The 13120-nt window shown below is 39.6% G+C and overlaps 1 protein-coding gene across 4 annotated transcripts in view; it reads left to right on the plus strand.

Annotated features, from left to right (window-relative positions):
• The window catches only part of KLF12 (Kruppel like factor 12), a 183740-nt gene that overhangs the window by 43123 nt on the left and 127497 nt on the right, over window positions 1-13120 (plus strand). For all 4 annotated transcript variants that reach the window (XM_027882954.1, XM_027882956.1, XM_027882957.1 and 1 more), the window contains exon 3: window positions 4030-4119. In XM_027882954.1, coding sequence (XP_027738755.1) covers window positions 4030-4119 — 90 coding nt within the window. The remainder of the gene's footprint in view (window positions 1-4029; window positions 4120-13120) is intronic.

Below are 13120 nucleotides of genomic sequence, written 5' to 3' on the forward strand. Positions count from 1 at the left end.
ATGGGGACGTGTGGTTTCGTGTCATTTTGTGCTTAGAAGAGATTATGAACGGGGTTTAGGGATGTCTTTGGTGGTGTCTCAGGACAGGAGAGTGGTCATGGCACTAGGTCCTCTGTGATTGTTAAAAGTTTGCAGTGTGATTCTCAATATGTATGGCTTGGCCAAATTAAAAAATTGGCTACAAAACCTTAGCTCTTCTTGTGGATGGAGCCAAATGTCATAGTTGTGTAATTCATAATTAAATAAACAGTATAGAGTGCTGAGTGGGTGGTGATGTTGTACAAGGATGAGATAATTAGGTTTTTGGGTTTTTTTTTTCCTCTAAAGTAACCAAAGATAAATTTGATTAGAAGTTGCAGCAGAAAATCATCCTCATTAAGAAAATGCCAGTTATGGTTACAGTGGTGCTGTACTGAAAATGCAGGCCTTTTAGGAGGGGGGAGATTATTAAACTGATTGCCATAGCTTCTCAGAAAAAGAGCTTGTGAGCTTGAAAGCTTATCTGCCTTCGGTAACAATTGTTCTGATAGCAGTTGCCTGTAAACCTAGGTATGATTTGTGTTTTTAATTAATGTTTCAAGGGACTAAATGTCCGAAAGGGATTAGTGAAAGGCTCCAATGGATGGCACTGAGAGAGTGTGATCTCTTTTAGGATGAATTGTTTATCCAAGAGAACAGATGTTCTCATAAGGTTATGTGGGGTTTGGCTTCATTATATGCCCAGTTTAGGACCTACATTTGCTGTGTGCTTTACCTAGGTGGGTAACTGGAGTCCATCAGGAGGGTTGAGGTGGGAGAATAGAGAAGGAAAGACGGTCACACGAATTTAGATAACCTTCACCTGGGTGATTTTGGAGGTGGAAGTTAGCAACTACAGTTGATGAAGACGATTGAGTGAGCCAGGAAAGGACTGTGGCTTGAATAATTCATTGACTCGATATGTCATATCACCAATCTCTGCTGGTGGGTCTCATGAGTGTCATCAGTTAAAGTGGGGCACTGGAGCAACCTGGCCTCACTCAGGTGTGGGTGCTTCATGTACTTGTCTGACCTTAGAGGCTCCTGGAAGAATTCATTTAACACATCCAGACCCTGTGAGAATGAGTCAAGCCCTTATGGCTTAGGTGACAGCCCACTGTATGCAAACCTCGGCAATTAGATCCTATTTGCTGCATGACTTTGAACATACTGTAGTGCAAAACTGGTTATGGCAGGAGAGTGCAATTGGGAAGGATCAGCTTTCTAGGGCTGAATATGTTATCCCTGTGTATAGCACCCAGACTGGAACTACTTGGCATTGTCCCCCAGGATGTGTCACACAATGTATTTCCAGTTATAAATGCAGAAGAGATCAAATAGTTTGGAAAGAATTCACTCCCATGATTATTGCTACTCTGAATTATGAATTACCCAAAAGCCAGAGCTGTTCACAGCCGGAGCATTTGCTCTTCAGACCAGCACTCGAAAGGTTGCTTTTAAGAAATAAGATTTTTAGAGAACAAAAGGGGAAGTGAACACTATGAAAATTTAGTTAAATGTAAATGTGTTAAATGGTACATGAACTAGTCAGGTTTTCATGATTTATCAGGTTTAAACTTCAAAGGCTCTGGTTAGCTTGCATTTTTAAAACTAATGAGTTTATCACAGCCAGTGGGGGAAAATGGTTCAAGTATATCAGCTGTAAATTGGTACAAAGCACTAAAAGGGACATTAGCCTCTAATCAGATTCTAACAGTTCATTAAACCTGCCTTTCCTCTGTGGCGCTTTGTCTTCCCCCCCTCCTTCAGCCTGTGCCTCCTGTGTGAGCTGGCCTTGTCCCTTCGCTCAGGCGGGTAAGACTTCCTCAGGGACATGATGCAATATCAGTTCATTCTTCCTTGTCTATGAGCTAAACAGCCTAAGGGATGCTTCATGATGGTATATTCCTGATCTTGCTGTAAAACTCAACTACAGTTTTTACAAGAAATAGAGGAACTGCTCTACTTGCAGAATAGGCACTGGGGGAGCCAGGAATGCCACGCTTGGTCTTGCCTTCTTCACCCCACAGAGGAGCTCAGTGACACCTGAGACCTACTGCTAATAAGTAAACAGTGCACTGTATTTCCTGGGAAGAAGGATGTAAAGCCAAGAGCAATTTCATCCAGCTTCTTTGTGGCATCCTGATTTTTGTCCACCTCATGCCTCAAACACTGAATAAGGATCAAGTTGCACAAAATTATTTGCTCAAAAGACGTATGAAGAACTTTTTTTATTCTTCCTGTTTTGTCAAGTTTAAAAAGTACAGTAGATACACAGAAGAAGCATAGCATGAACTGGGTCGTCTCAATAGCTTGATTGCCCTTCATTCACATATCTTTGAATGCAGAGGTGTTCTGCTGAAAATTACTTACTTGATCTGAAATTTTATAACTTAGGCATTTAGAGCTTTTTATCAGTTACCTAAATCTACTTTTAAAGGAAAAAAAAATAGAGATTGCATTTGCTTATCTGCCTCATTACTGAGTTCCTGCCTGCCTTTTAGTATCTAACCATGCAGGGTTCAAAGAGAGTGCAACTGGGATTTTAAACAGGTCATTTGCTTCTGCTCATGGCACCATGTTGGAGCATGGGCATATCAGTTTCCCTGATTAAATAACATTTTCAACATGTTATTTAAATTACAATAAATACAAAAATAAACAGCTTCTGCAGTGCTTATATCCCTGAAAATGAAGGTCCTTGGGTGAGGTGTATCAGGAAAAAAGGAAATGTTTAAAGTAATTTAAATTTTAAAAATGTGTTTTGGAAGCTCCATTAGGACAGAGCATTTTCCTTAAAATTCCTCTGCAGAAACCATGATAAGAAACAGGGCTATGAACATAGTCCTTATGAATAATGGCATGACACAGTGCTGAACAGATCTACTGCTCGTGAAACACAGGGAAAAAGTGGGGGTTTTTCTATTACAGTGCAGTTACCAAGGAGTACGAGGTAACAGAGCAGAAGTGAGTTTCCAGTTTAGAGTGCTGACTTCCAAACAGGGCTGCATGAAAATAACTGACTGTGAACGAGTCACTTGTAAGTGTAGTTTCGCTGTTTGAAAAATAGCTGTGTTTCTGTACCACTGACCCAAGGTGTCTGGATTTGTAAGGTTAGATTCTAGCTTGAAGGATAAAATGGCTTTTATTGTGTATGTGTTATCCAAACTAAATGGCAGCTGAAGGTACTTGCTTTCAGACACCATCATTGAGCCCTAACTGGAGTAAAAAATTGACTCAGGTTGAGATGGTGCTTGAACTGAAGGCATGAGAAGTTTTGTAAATCTCCATAAACTGCTTCAGCAACAGCACGATGAGACTTTCACAGAGGGGGTGTTGATTGAGGGAAGCACAGTTCTGCAAATCTTTCTTCAGCTTGAAGCTCTTGGCATATGTTGCCCATTACCACATGGGCAGTGCATATTTTTAACATGTTTTTTTCTCTGTCTTGTGTCAGGGTGAGTGTGTGGAGATTTTCATTGATAAATGCTGATAACTTTAAAACACAATGAATGATAAGAAATATGAGTTGTGTTCATTTATAATGTGTCTGTGTGCAGGCTTTCACTGTAACTTCTCTGAACTCAAACGTATGCTTTCTCCAGGTAATACAAAAGTACAAACGTTTTGATTCAAATCACCTATACCTAAGTATACTCCAAAAACTTCAAATGATTTGACAGCACTGCTCTCTTTTCCAGTTCTAAAACAAGGAACTAATATATGTGCACCTGTATGATTAATTTCAAATTACAAAATAGTAATTGGAGATGATTTTCCCGTATTGTTTACAGAGACGGAGTTCTCTTTTAAGGGTAACTGAAAGTATAATTTACTTTTTTAACTTGGCAGCTCCTCCTTGAAATAACTATTATATCTCCATTAACTTTATTTCCATTCACTAAAAGAAACTTACTTGTATAGTATCATAGAACTTTAAACCAGTGAATTAAAACAAGGTTTTCTTAGTTTTTATTTTTTTTTAATTAACCTTGTCCTTTTTTGTCTTAGGACATCAGCGCCCTTGAGAACAGAATGTTAATGCTTGATGGGATGCCGGCAGTCAGAGTCAAAACAGAGCTGCTGGAATCTGAGCAAGGGGTAAGAAGAGGTTTGTGTAACCTCACTCTGGTGACTCTTCCCCAGCTTCTCTGTGGTTAGCTCCCATTTTCTTTTCTATGTTTTTCTTTATTTTCACTGTTCTGGAGCTTGTTTTCTTGGGAATTGTACTGGTGAGATCTAGAACAAAACTCTGCAGAAGACCTACCAAAATTATGTGGGATAGCTGGGACAGTGGTATAATTTTATAACTATAAAAAGGTGCAGTTAAAAAACCAACCAAACAAAAACAAGGAAAAAAGAATGGCTTGCAGTAAAGAAGCCAAATTCTTATGTCTGGGAAGTCCACATAAGTATATTTGCTATTCTGCCTTCTTGGGATATTTGCTTTTGTTTCAACCTTTGCTTGTCCTACTCTGTTTTCTGTTTGCGCAAACCTGCTCCCTCTGTGGTGAAATATACTTGTTTATCATTAAGGTAGGAGGACTAGAACCTTCAGATGGTTAAAGCTGGTATCATGTCAGCTGCTGAATACGGGGCAGATCATCAATAGGACTTTGAATTTTTTTGCAGAACTTGGCATTGGAGTGATAGGTTTTAGGAAAATGGCAGGGTATTTTCTTGCATATGTGGTAATACTTACATCAGGAATTGTAGATTACTGTGAGGGGGTATGTATTAAATGGATTTTGTTTTATGACAATTTGTTTCCTTGTGTATATCTTGCATTATCCCAGAGAATCCACGCTACATTACTAATCTGAAGACAGGTGCCTTCAACAAGCCGCAATGCTGTTACCATTTAGGGATGGGCTTTTTCCTCCTTCTGTTGTCTTTTCACTTCCTGCTATTTTCTCAGTTATTTAATTGAGAATTAAAAATATATGGAAGAGAGGGAATTAACTTTCAGGATGACTTAATTTGAAACACTTGTAAGGAAATACCAGTGATTCAGGGTGTTTTTGAGGCTATAAGTTTGAGAGAAAAAAAGCTTGATATTTAATTGAGTTTTTGCTCACCTCTGCCTTTTTGAGAGCAAGTACCCTCAGAAAATATTCCAATACAGTGTAGTTTGAGGGAATATAAAAATTTAACTGTTGTATGAGCCACAATGATGTAAAGACAGATCCATTAGAGGTAATTTTTATTATCTTCTGGATGCTTTGCATCATGTCTTTGTATGTAACAGAAACGTTTCTCTGTAGTGTTCATAAGACAAAAGTTTCACTGGTATTTGCCTTTGTTTAGTTTAAAATTAAATTCTGTGGATGATACATATTGCTTCGTCCTTTATGAAGAATACTTCCTTTAGCAAAGTGTTATTTGATTCTGGAAGACCTTATTTGGTGTCTTAGGAACTGGGGAAGGAAATAAATGACCTATATAGTTTTTTAATTTCCTTAGAGTTCTTTAATAAAATTTTATGGACTTCTGTATTAGCAGAAAATGATGTCACTTTTTTCCAGTGACTGAGCTGTTGGACAAAGAGCTTGGTTTGATTTGGGATTTTATGCACTTTGGTACTAATTAAGTAGTGTCTGGTCAAGAGTCTCTGGCACCTTTATGACTCTTCATTAGGGAACAATCAATAAATACAAAATGAATTCTCCAGTTCACTAACAGAGGAGCTGGCCATTAGGATGGCAGTTTTCCAGCAAACAGCTTAAACTCTGAAGAGAGCTGGTTGAAACAGATGTTTAGCATGTGCTTTAGAGACTGTTTTGAATATGTAGATGTTGGTATACATAACAGGGACAAGTGTTTGAAGGATGTGATTACCAAAAACAGCACGTGGAGCTGTTTGGAAGATGAATATCATAACTGGGAAGCACCGAGTGAGAACTAAAGTGTGATCCCAGTAGTATGAATTGGAAATTGTGGTGTCTGCGTGCATTGTTTATAGTGCCCGAAGTCCCGAGAGTTGTACCTCCATTGCAGCATATGTGCGTACTGGGAGGTGTGATTGCTACTTTGAAAATTTGCAAACTAAGATAACATTTTGAGTGTTCAGAAAGCCAAAGCTTCATCACTGAACACCAGACAAACTTTTGCAAAACCCCATAGAAAGACATCTGGGTTTTTTGCTGTTCTTACTTGGTATCTACTCTTGGCTCTAGGTTTGCTGCAAGGGCAAAAGTGAGGCATGGTTTAAGGGTTATGAAAAAAAAAAAGTTTCATGTGTGGCTGGGGGATCATGAAGGCTCTGTCAGTTGTGGAGTGGAAGAAATAGGGTCTGAAACACCAGTGGCCCTTGACCAGGATGGTAAGTGCTGAGCTGTCAGAATCAGAGAGTGCTGAGTTGTCATGCTATGCTAATGAAGCTTTGTGATGCTATTATCTTAGAAGGGCTATGGGACTGCTTTGAATTGCTTCCTGTTTAAATCTGGGCCCATATTTCAAACAAACATCATCTTGATTTAAAAATGGATCATGATGAAGGACCTTCACAGCTATGCTAGTAATTACCTGTGCTTCTGAAAGCACACACCTCGTTTTTAATCTGGCTTTATCCAACATCAGCTTCCAGCGCTTTTCCAGTGGCAACAGAAAAACTCCATTGTGGTGCTGTGTGAGGGTTTCGCTTAGCCCTTTGGGGACCAGACTGTACAATATATGATGAAGAGAGTGGGGTTGCTCCTCAGGTTGCTCTTTCACTGTGGGAGACTGTCACATGTGATAGCTAAGTAGCCTGGTCTTGATGAGTCTTCTGTGTTAATGGTGATGAGCATTAAAAAGGCAATTACCACAAAACTTTCTTGAAACTGAGATTAAATCGATTGTGGATTCCAAGGATATGTGCTTGTTCCTTGTAGGTATATTGAATGCTTCCCTGCAAAACACGTGAATATGTCAGTCAGAAAAGATGTTTCCTCTGTAGTTGTGCCTTGGTTACCTGTTCCTTGTGGTTCATGAGCTCCAGGGTGGGATTCACAGAAAGGACCTTACTGGGGGAATTTTGATATTGTTTGGCCATGCGTGCATGCAGAACGGCATGGGACACCGAGCTGGTGCATCCTACAGTCCCGGCTCTTGCAGCCTTGGCAGTAGTGAGGTTGTAGCTCAAGTATTGTGTCCGATTCTGGGCTCCTCACTTCAAGAAAGACATGGAGGTTGAGTTACTGGAGTGTATCTGAAGAAGGGCAATGGAGCTGGGGAAGGGTCTAGAGAGTAAATCATATGAAGAACAGCTGAGGGAGCTGTGGTTGTCTAGCCTGGAGAAAAAGAGGCTTGTGGGAGACCTTATATCTCTCTACAAATACCTGAATGGAGGTTGTAGCCAGGTAGGGGTTGGTCTCTTCTCCCAGGTGACTAGTGACAGGACAAGAGGAAATGGCCTCAAGCTGTGTCAGAGGAGGTCCAGATTGGACATCAGGAAGAATTTCTTCACCAGAAGGGTTGTCAAGCACTGGAATGGACTGCCTAGGGAAGTGGCAGAGTCACCGCCCCTGAAAGGGTTCAAGAAATGACTGGATCTGGTATACCTGGTTCTGTGGTCTAGTTGACAAGGTGGTGATCTGTCAAAGGTTGGGCTGGAGGATCTTGGAGGTCTTTTCCAATCTAAATGATTCTATGATTCTTTGATGGGAGAGCAGCCAGCAGAGGAGGGTCTAATCACACTGTGGGCAGTGACTGCATGGAGGCAAGCCTGAGTGCCTGGAGGGATATCAGGCTGGTGCGGGATTGAATCTCACTCGAGTGCCAGTGCGTCCCATCGCCTTCATGTTCCTGGGGTGTCTTGTGCATTACTGCTGTTGGTGAGGCAGAGGTCTGAAGATTTTCTCTGAAGACACATGATGCCAGCACTGGATTACTGAAAAAGAGTGGGAGTCTGTGATTCTGAGTTTGGGTTCAAGACCACAAGGAGATGAGCAATGCCCTACATTTCTGCTTCAAGTGGTAGTTGACATAATGATGTTACGTGTACCATGCTGGCTTGGTGAATTACTTCAGCATATGGCATGATCACAGGGTCTAAGTCCATTGTTACTTTAAGGTTTCAGTTTACTTAACAGATTTATTTGATAAATTAATGAGTTTAATTATGAAATGATGTGTTTATCCTAGAACTTTATTAAAAGCCTTTTTTTGCAATTAATGTGGCTCCTCATAGTTTGTGAACAAGTAATCCATCAATCTATTGACTCGATTAGTAGAAATACCCCTGCTTAGCAATCTTGGTGAAGTGAACAATGAGCACTGCAAAAGCTGGACAACATAGAAATAAAAGAATCTTGAAAGGAAAGAACATTAATTTTCCTTTTACACCTACTCCACTAAAATGGAATTGCAGTAGGAGGAAAAAAACTACCAGGTTTTAACCTTAAGTTAATTTTTCACTTACCTTTTGTGGCATACAGCTGTGGTGAAATATGCACTGTCTGCCTGTGTGTGTTTCATCAACCAGAAATTCATCTTCCCTGGGATGCTCTGGGTGACTTGATCTTCACCACCTATTGTCTCTTGACTACATGTGGTGATGGTAGAAGATCACCCATGATGTAGATGAGAACCAGGACAGAGCAAATCGTTCCGCAGAGACTAGCATTTTCTGCTTTATTGGATACCAAGCCAGGCAATCAGTCCATTATATTTCTGGTTTTCCTGTTTGAGTCTTCAGTCTTTTTTACAAGAGGAGTTAAGTAGAATGTGAGGTTCTTCCCTACAATTTGTGCATTATGCATGACCTATGGGATGTTTAACTTTCTTATTAGGAGACACTTAGTTTTGTTTCACAGTTTGTGTTTGGGTGCTCTGTGCCCAAACCTGGGTTGATACCCCTAAAAAGTTTCTACTGCACAAGTGTTACATATCTAGACCAAGTGAAGGTGGATTGAAAATGCAGTACAGCAGAAGGATTAAAAGGAAAAAAAAATGTAGTCCAGCTGAGGTTTTATGGTATCCTGGGGAGAATGAAACTGCAAGCTACTGCAAAGCAGCCCAGTCTCTAGCTGAGGCTGAAAAGAAATTGGAGCTGACATTTCAGCTCTCCCCCGTACACCAGATCTTTGGAGCCTGTGACTAGAGAACAGGTGGGCAGGACTCCGGAACTGCAGCCTGTGTCGATGCAGTGAAGACAAACCTTTACCAACCCAGATTTAAAGGACACTGAGTTCAAGTTAGATCACTGTGGGAGAATGGGATTTAGGCAGTCCATAAGGGAGACATGCCTTATGAGATAAAGGTTACTAGGCAGATTTGGAACAAAGAAGTATTTACAAGGGAAATGGATTTTTCTCTTTGCTTTGGAAAAAGTTAAAACAGTTCTGCATTGTTTTATCGTTGCCAATTTAGAATAGTTTAATGATTTTTAGAAGGCCATCAGCATTAGCCAGAACAGATGCTTATTTTTCCAGTGAACTACTATCCTTAATTTTGCACAGGAGATTTAATGCAGACTATTGTTTGAGTCTTCAGGAAGACACAGTGCTGCTTTAATGACTTTATCACAAATGAAAAAAAAGACATTACATAAAAGATATCACATTGCCCTTTAACAAGGCTTCGTTATTATCTCCCCTACTGTGGAACAGGAGCTAGCATTGCTAATAAATTGGTAGAATTACTTTAGAAATGTGAATTTGCTTATCATTTAATATCCTCCAGTGACCTACGGCTTTAGATCTTTCAGTCTGCGGTAAAACCTTTGTCTGTCAGTTACCAGCTTCAGAAAAGGGCGTGCAGAAGGTGTTCCCATCCCATGAGGCTGGAAATGGGGTTCTTCAGCAGGAAAAAAAAAAAATCTTCGGCCTTTGGCTGTGCCAAAAACTATTTTGAGAAGTAATACTTCTCACTGTAAAAATGTACAGAGTCTGGATTAGTTTAATCGATAATAGAGACTGGGCAGTGAATTTATTAGCTGGTGGCTACTGTCAAGAAGTTAGGGTGGATAGTGTTGGTTGGCTTCAGCATGAAGTCTGAAAGTCTTCTTGGTTGTTGCAGGATTTTGCCCAGTTTCTAAAAACTGGTAAATGTGTCTGATTTAGATGTGTTAAAGAGTACTTTCTGATATATTTGCTGAGTGCGGCCATAAGGGTTTGTTAAAAGGAGGTATAAATGTGGGACTTATGTCCCGCAATTAATCCTCAAATAGAGAGGATAATGAACCGCTAATTTTCATCAGTCTTTTTGTTTCCAGATCTGCAGTCTCATCTGTTTCTTTGCCTGCATTTTGTCCTCTAAAATTACTAGTAGATTATATATCTTACTATGAATTCTCCTCCTAATTCTTCTTGATCTGCCTCCGTTCCAATCCCTTATCATGACTGAATTATGAAAAGAAATGGGTAAAATGACAAAACCCTTTAACAGACCAATATTGTTCTCTGTGTCTTTCATCTCCAGCAAAATTATCTTGTTGTCTCATATCTCAAGAATGCCATTCATTCTTATGTCGTTATATACATAAACATGTTCTACCTCAGCCTGGGTAATAGGAACATAAATCTGTTTTATTTTTAAAGATTTCCAAAAATACCTATTCAGATTCAGTTGAGTGTAGCCTCAATAGCAAAGCTTGCTCCATGACTATATGGGAAGCTGTTTTGCCGTGATTCATTCAGCTTATGTACATTCTTTGTATTAGCAGAAGAAGGAGCACTTCTAGTATTTGCTGTTGTAATTTGTGAATCTCTGCTTCATTCAGATAATTTTTTTCCCCCTGAATTTCCCTGAATTAATGTTTAAAATGAGTGATTTGGGGAAACAAATGGCATGTGGACAGTGCACATGTATCAAACTCTTCTGCAAAGAGAGCCCTTCTTATTTTCTTTTGGTTTTCTTTCTCTTACAATAGCTGTTTTAAGAGTGTTATTGAGTGTTATTGAGATGTTAGGAACACACCTGATATGATTCATTAGTTGCTTTGCAGTCATAAATATGGAATATTTTTCTGAAAGAGATCAGGATCTGACTCCAAAACCAGTAAGGACACATAACCTACAGGGCATGATGCAAAGCTATGTGAGATGTACCTAAGGAGATACAGCCTTGTTTCCTTGCACTGCTTCATGAGATGATAAATACTGGTGCTGTTTCACATTGAGTGGAAGCTTGCATGAAGAATAAAAGGAAGCCCACTCCTACAATTCTGCTGTAATCCTGGCGTTCCTGCTGGATCCACTGCCGGTGACTCAATGACACTGGGGAGAGTAGGGTCAGCCAGTCACTGATCCAAGAGAAACCTAATCCAAAAGGAGAAAGGGAATGGCTCTGTTTGTTTTGCAAGTCGCACTATTTGGAAATCATGGATATCCTCTATTCTGTGGAGAGGGGAAAGGTGAAGAAGATCATGGGGCTGTTTTTGACAGGGCCGTGTAATTGGGACTGGTGAACTGTATCTGAAACTGTGTCCTGAGACATCTTTACTACTTCTGGGACCCAAACAGCCTATTCTGGGCATGTCTCTGCACCGCTGCCTTGATGAACACTGCCTATTTTCAGTATTTCACATGTTCCTTACTCCTTTTAAAGTCAGCTCCTGTGTAGAGAGCCAAGGGGTTTTATCATGGTTGTAGGTGTGGTTTCCTTGTTTGGTTTGTGGGTTTTTTTTTGTTTTGTTTTGTTTTAATTTTTTGGGTTTTTTTGTTTGTTTGGTTGATTGGTTGGGTTTGTTTTGTTTTTCTCCCTCCAGGGAGACCCAAAAGTCCAATAGAAAGGCAATAGATTTACGTCCAATAAGAAATGATAGCTTAACTAGCTCAGTGAGAATACTTGCCAGGCAGTTGTTTTGCCAAATTAACCAAACTTGCAGTCAGAAAATGCAGGTGGGTTTGTAAGATGTATGATGCTGTCTGAAGTTCACACTAAGAGGAGGATCCCAGATCCTCTGAGACTTAATTTACTGACCACTGTCTGCCATTGCTTTCCTTTCCCAGGCAGCAAAGTTTGCTGTTACAGAGCACAGCAGGGAATGTGCTCCTTGTTCTGTCGGTATCATTTGTTGTATGTATGTGAGGAACAGGGGCATTTTCAGTTGTGTGGGAGGACTTAATTGTGTGAGGCACTGTACCAATAAAGGATGGTCCCTGGGTATCTTGGTTTAATCAGTCAGAAGGTTAGACAATGTTTTAATGGCCATCTTCAGAAAATAGTGATTGTGTGTATTTGGAATTTAGCAGCAAGTGTAAAGAAGTGATGCAGAGGAAGATCTCTGCTATAAACAGCTTGTGTTTAGCCAACAGTGCCATGCATAAAAGAGATTTCCTATATCTATAGTGGTGGAAGGGCAATAAGAAGATGATTTAACTTACTAGAAAATTATGTTTTATGAAAATGTATTTGGTAGGGGAAAAGGATATTTTATCTGGAAGGCTGGAGAAAGTTTCAAAGAGAATCTAGGATATTACCCAGAAATTAACATGGCTTAATATTGTTACAGTTCTATAGAAAAATCACAGTTACACGATGTATCATATATTAAATACATGAATTGATAAGTTTTATGTGCTTATATGGACTGAAAAAATAATGTTGGGTTTGGAAGAAGGAAAGTCAACCCTTTGATTTGAGCATAGTACTGAAGTGCATACTGAGATTATAGTTTGGTTGCCTTCTATCCCCAGTCAATTATTTTGCGAGCTCACCTTCAAGCCAGTCTGCTTTTTTGATGATGTATGATCTCTCAGCTTGCTCTCCAGCCGGAGTTTATGATGGGAATCTCCTTTAAGATTTATGCAGTTGAGAAACTAGGCATAAAGAAAAACAAGCATGATACATACAAGCCATGGATCTGTCGGTTACTATGAATTTCTAAATCCACATTTTAGGTTGAAAATTGATTCTTTTATAAAAATGCAAAAAGTCGGAATTTCCATTACCACACTAAAGAAATAAATGAAAATGTAACAAAATGAAGCAAAACCAAAACCAAACCCCAAACAAATAAACGAAAGGAAGAAAAATTTTCAACTATCAAAATATCTACAATTAATGTAATTCCTCCTGATAACCCCAGTTCCAATGACTCTTGTGTGTGCTGCATGTTCATTTTATTTCATATTCATTCTTTGGGAAATTCAGTATTCATAGTTTAACTGTAATTTCG

Source organism: Empidonax traillii, unplaced genomic scaffold (genome assembly GCF_003031625.1).
Source record: "Empidonax traillii isolate 1590-97213 ecotype Southwest subspecies unplaced genomic scaffold, ASM303162v1 scaffold115:size2055165, whole genome shotgun sequence".
Classification (NCBI taxonomy): domain Eukaryota; kingdom Metazoa; phylum Chordata; class Aves; order Passeriformes; family Tyrannidae; genus Empidonax; species Empidonax traillii.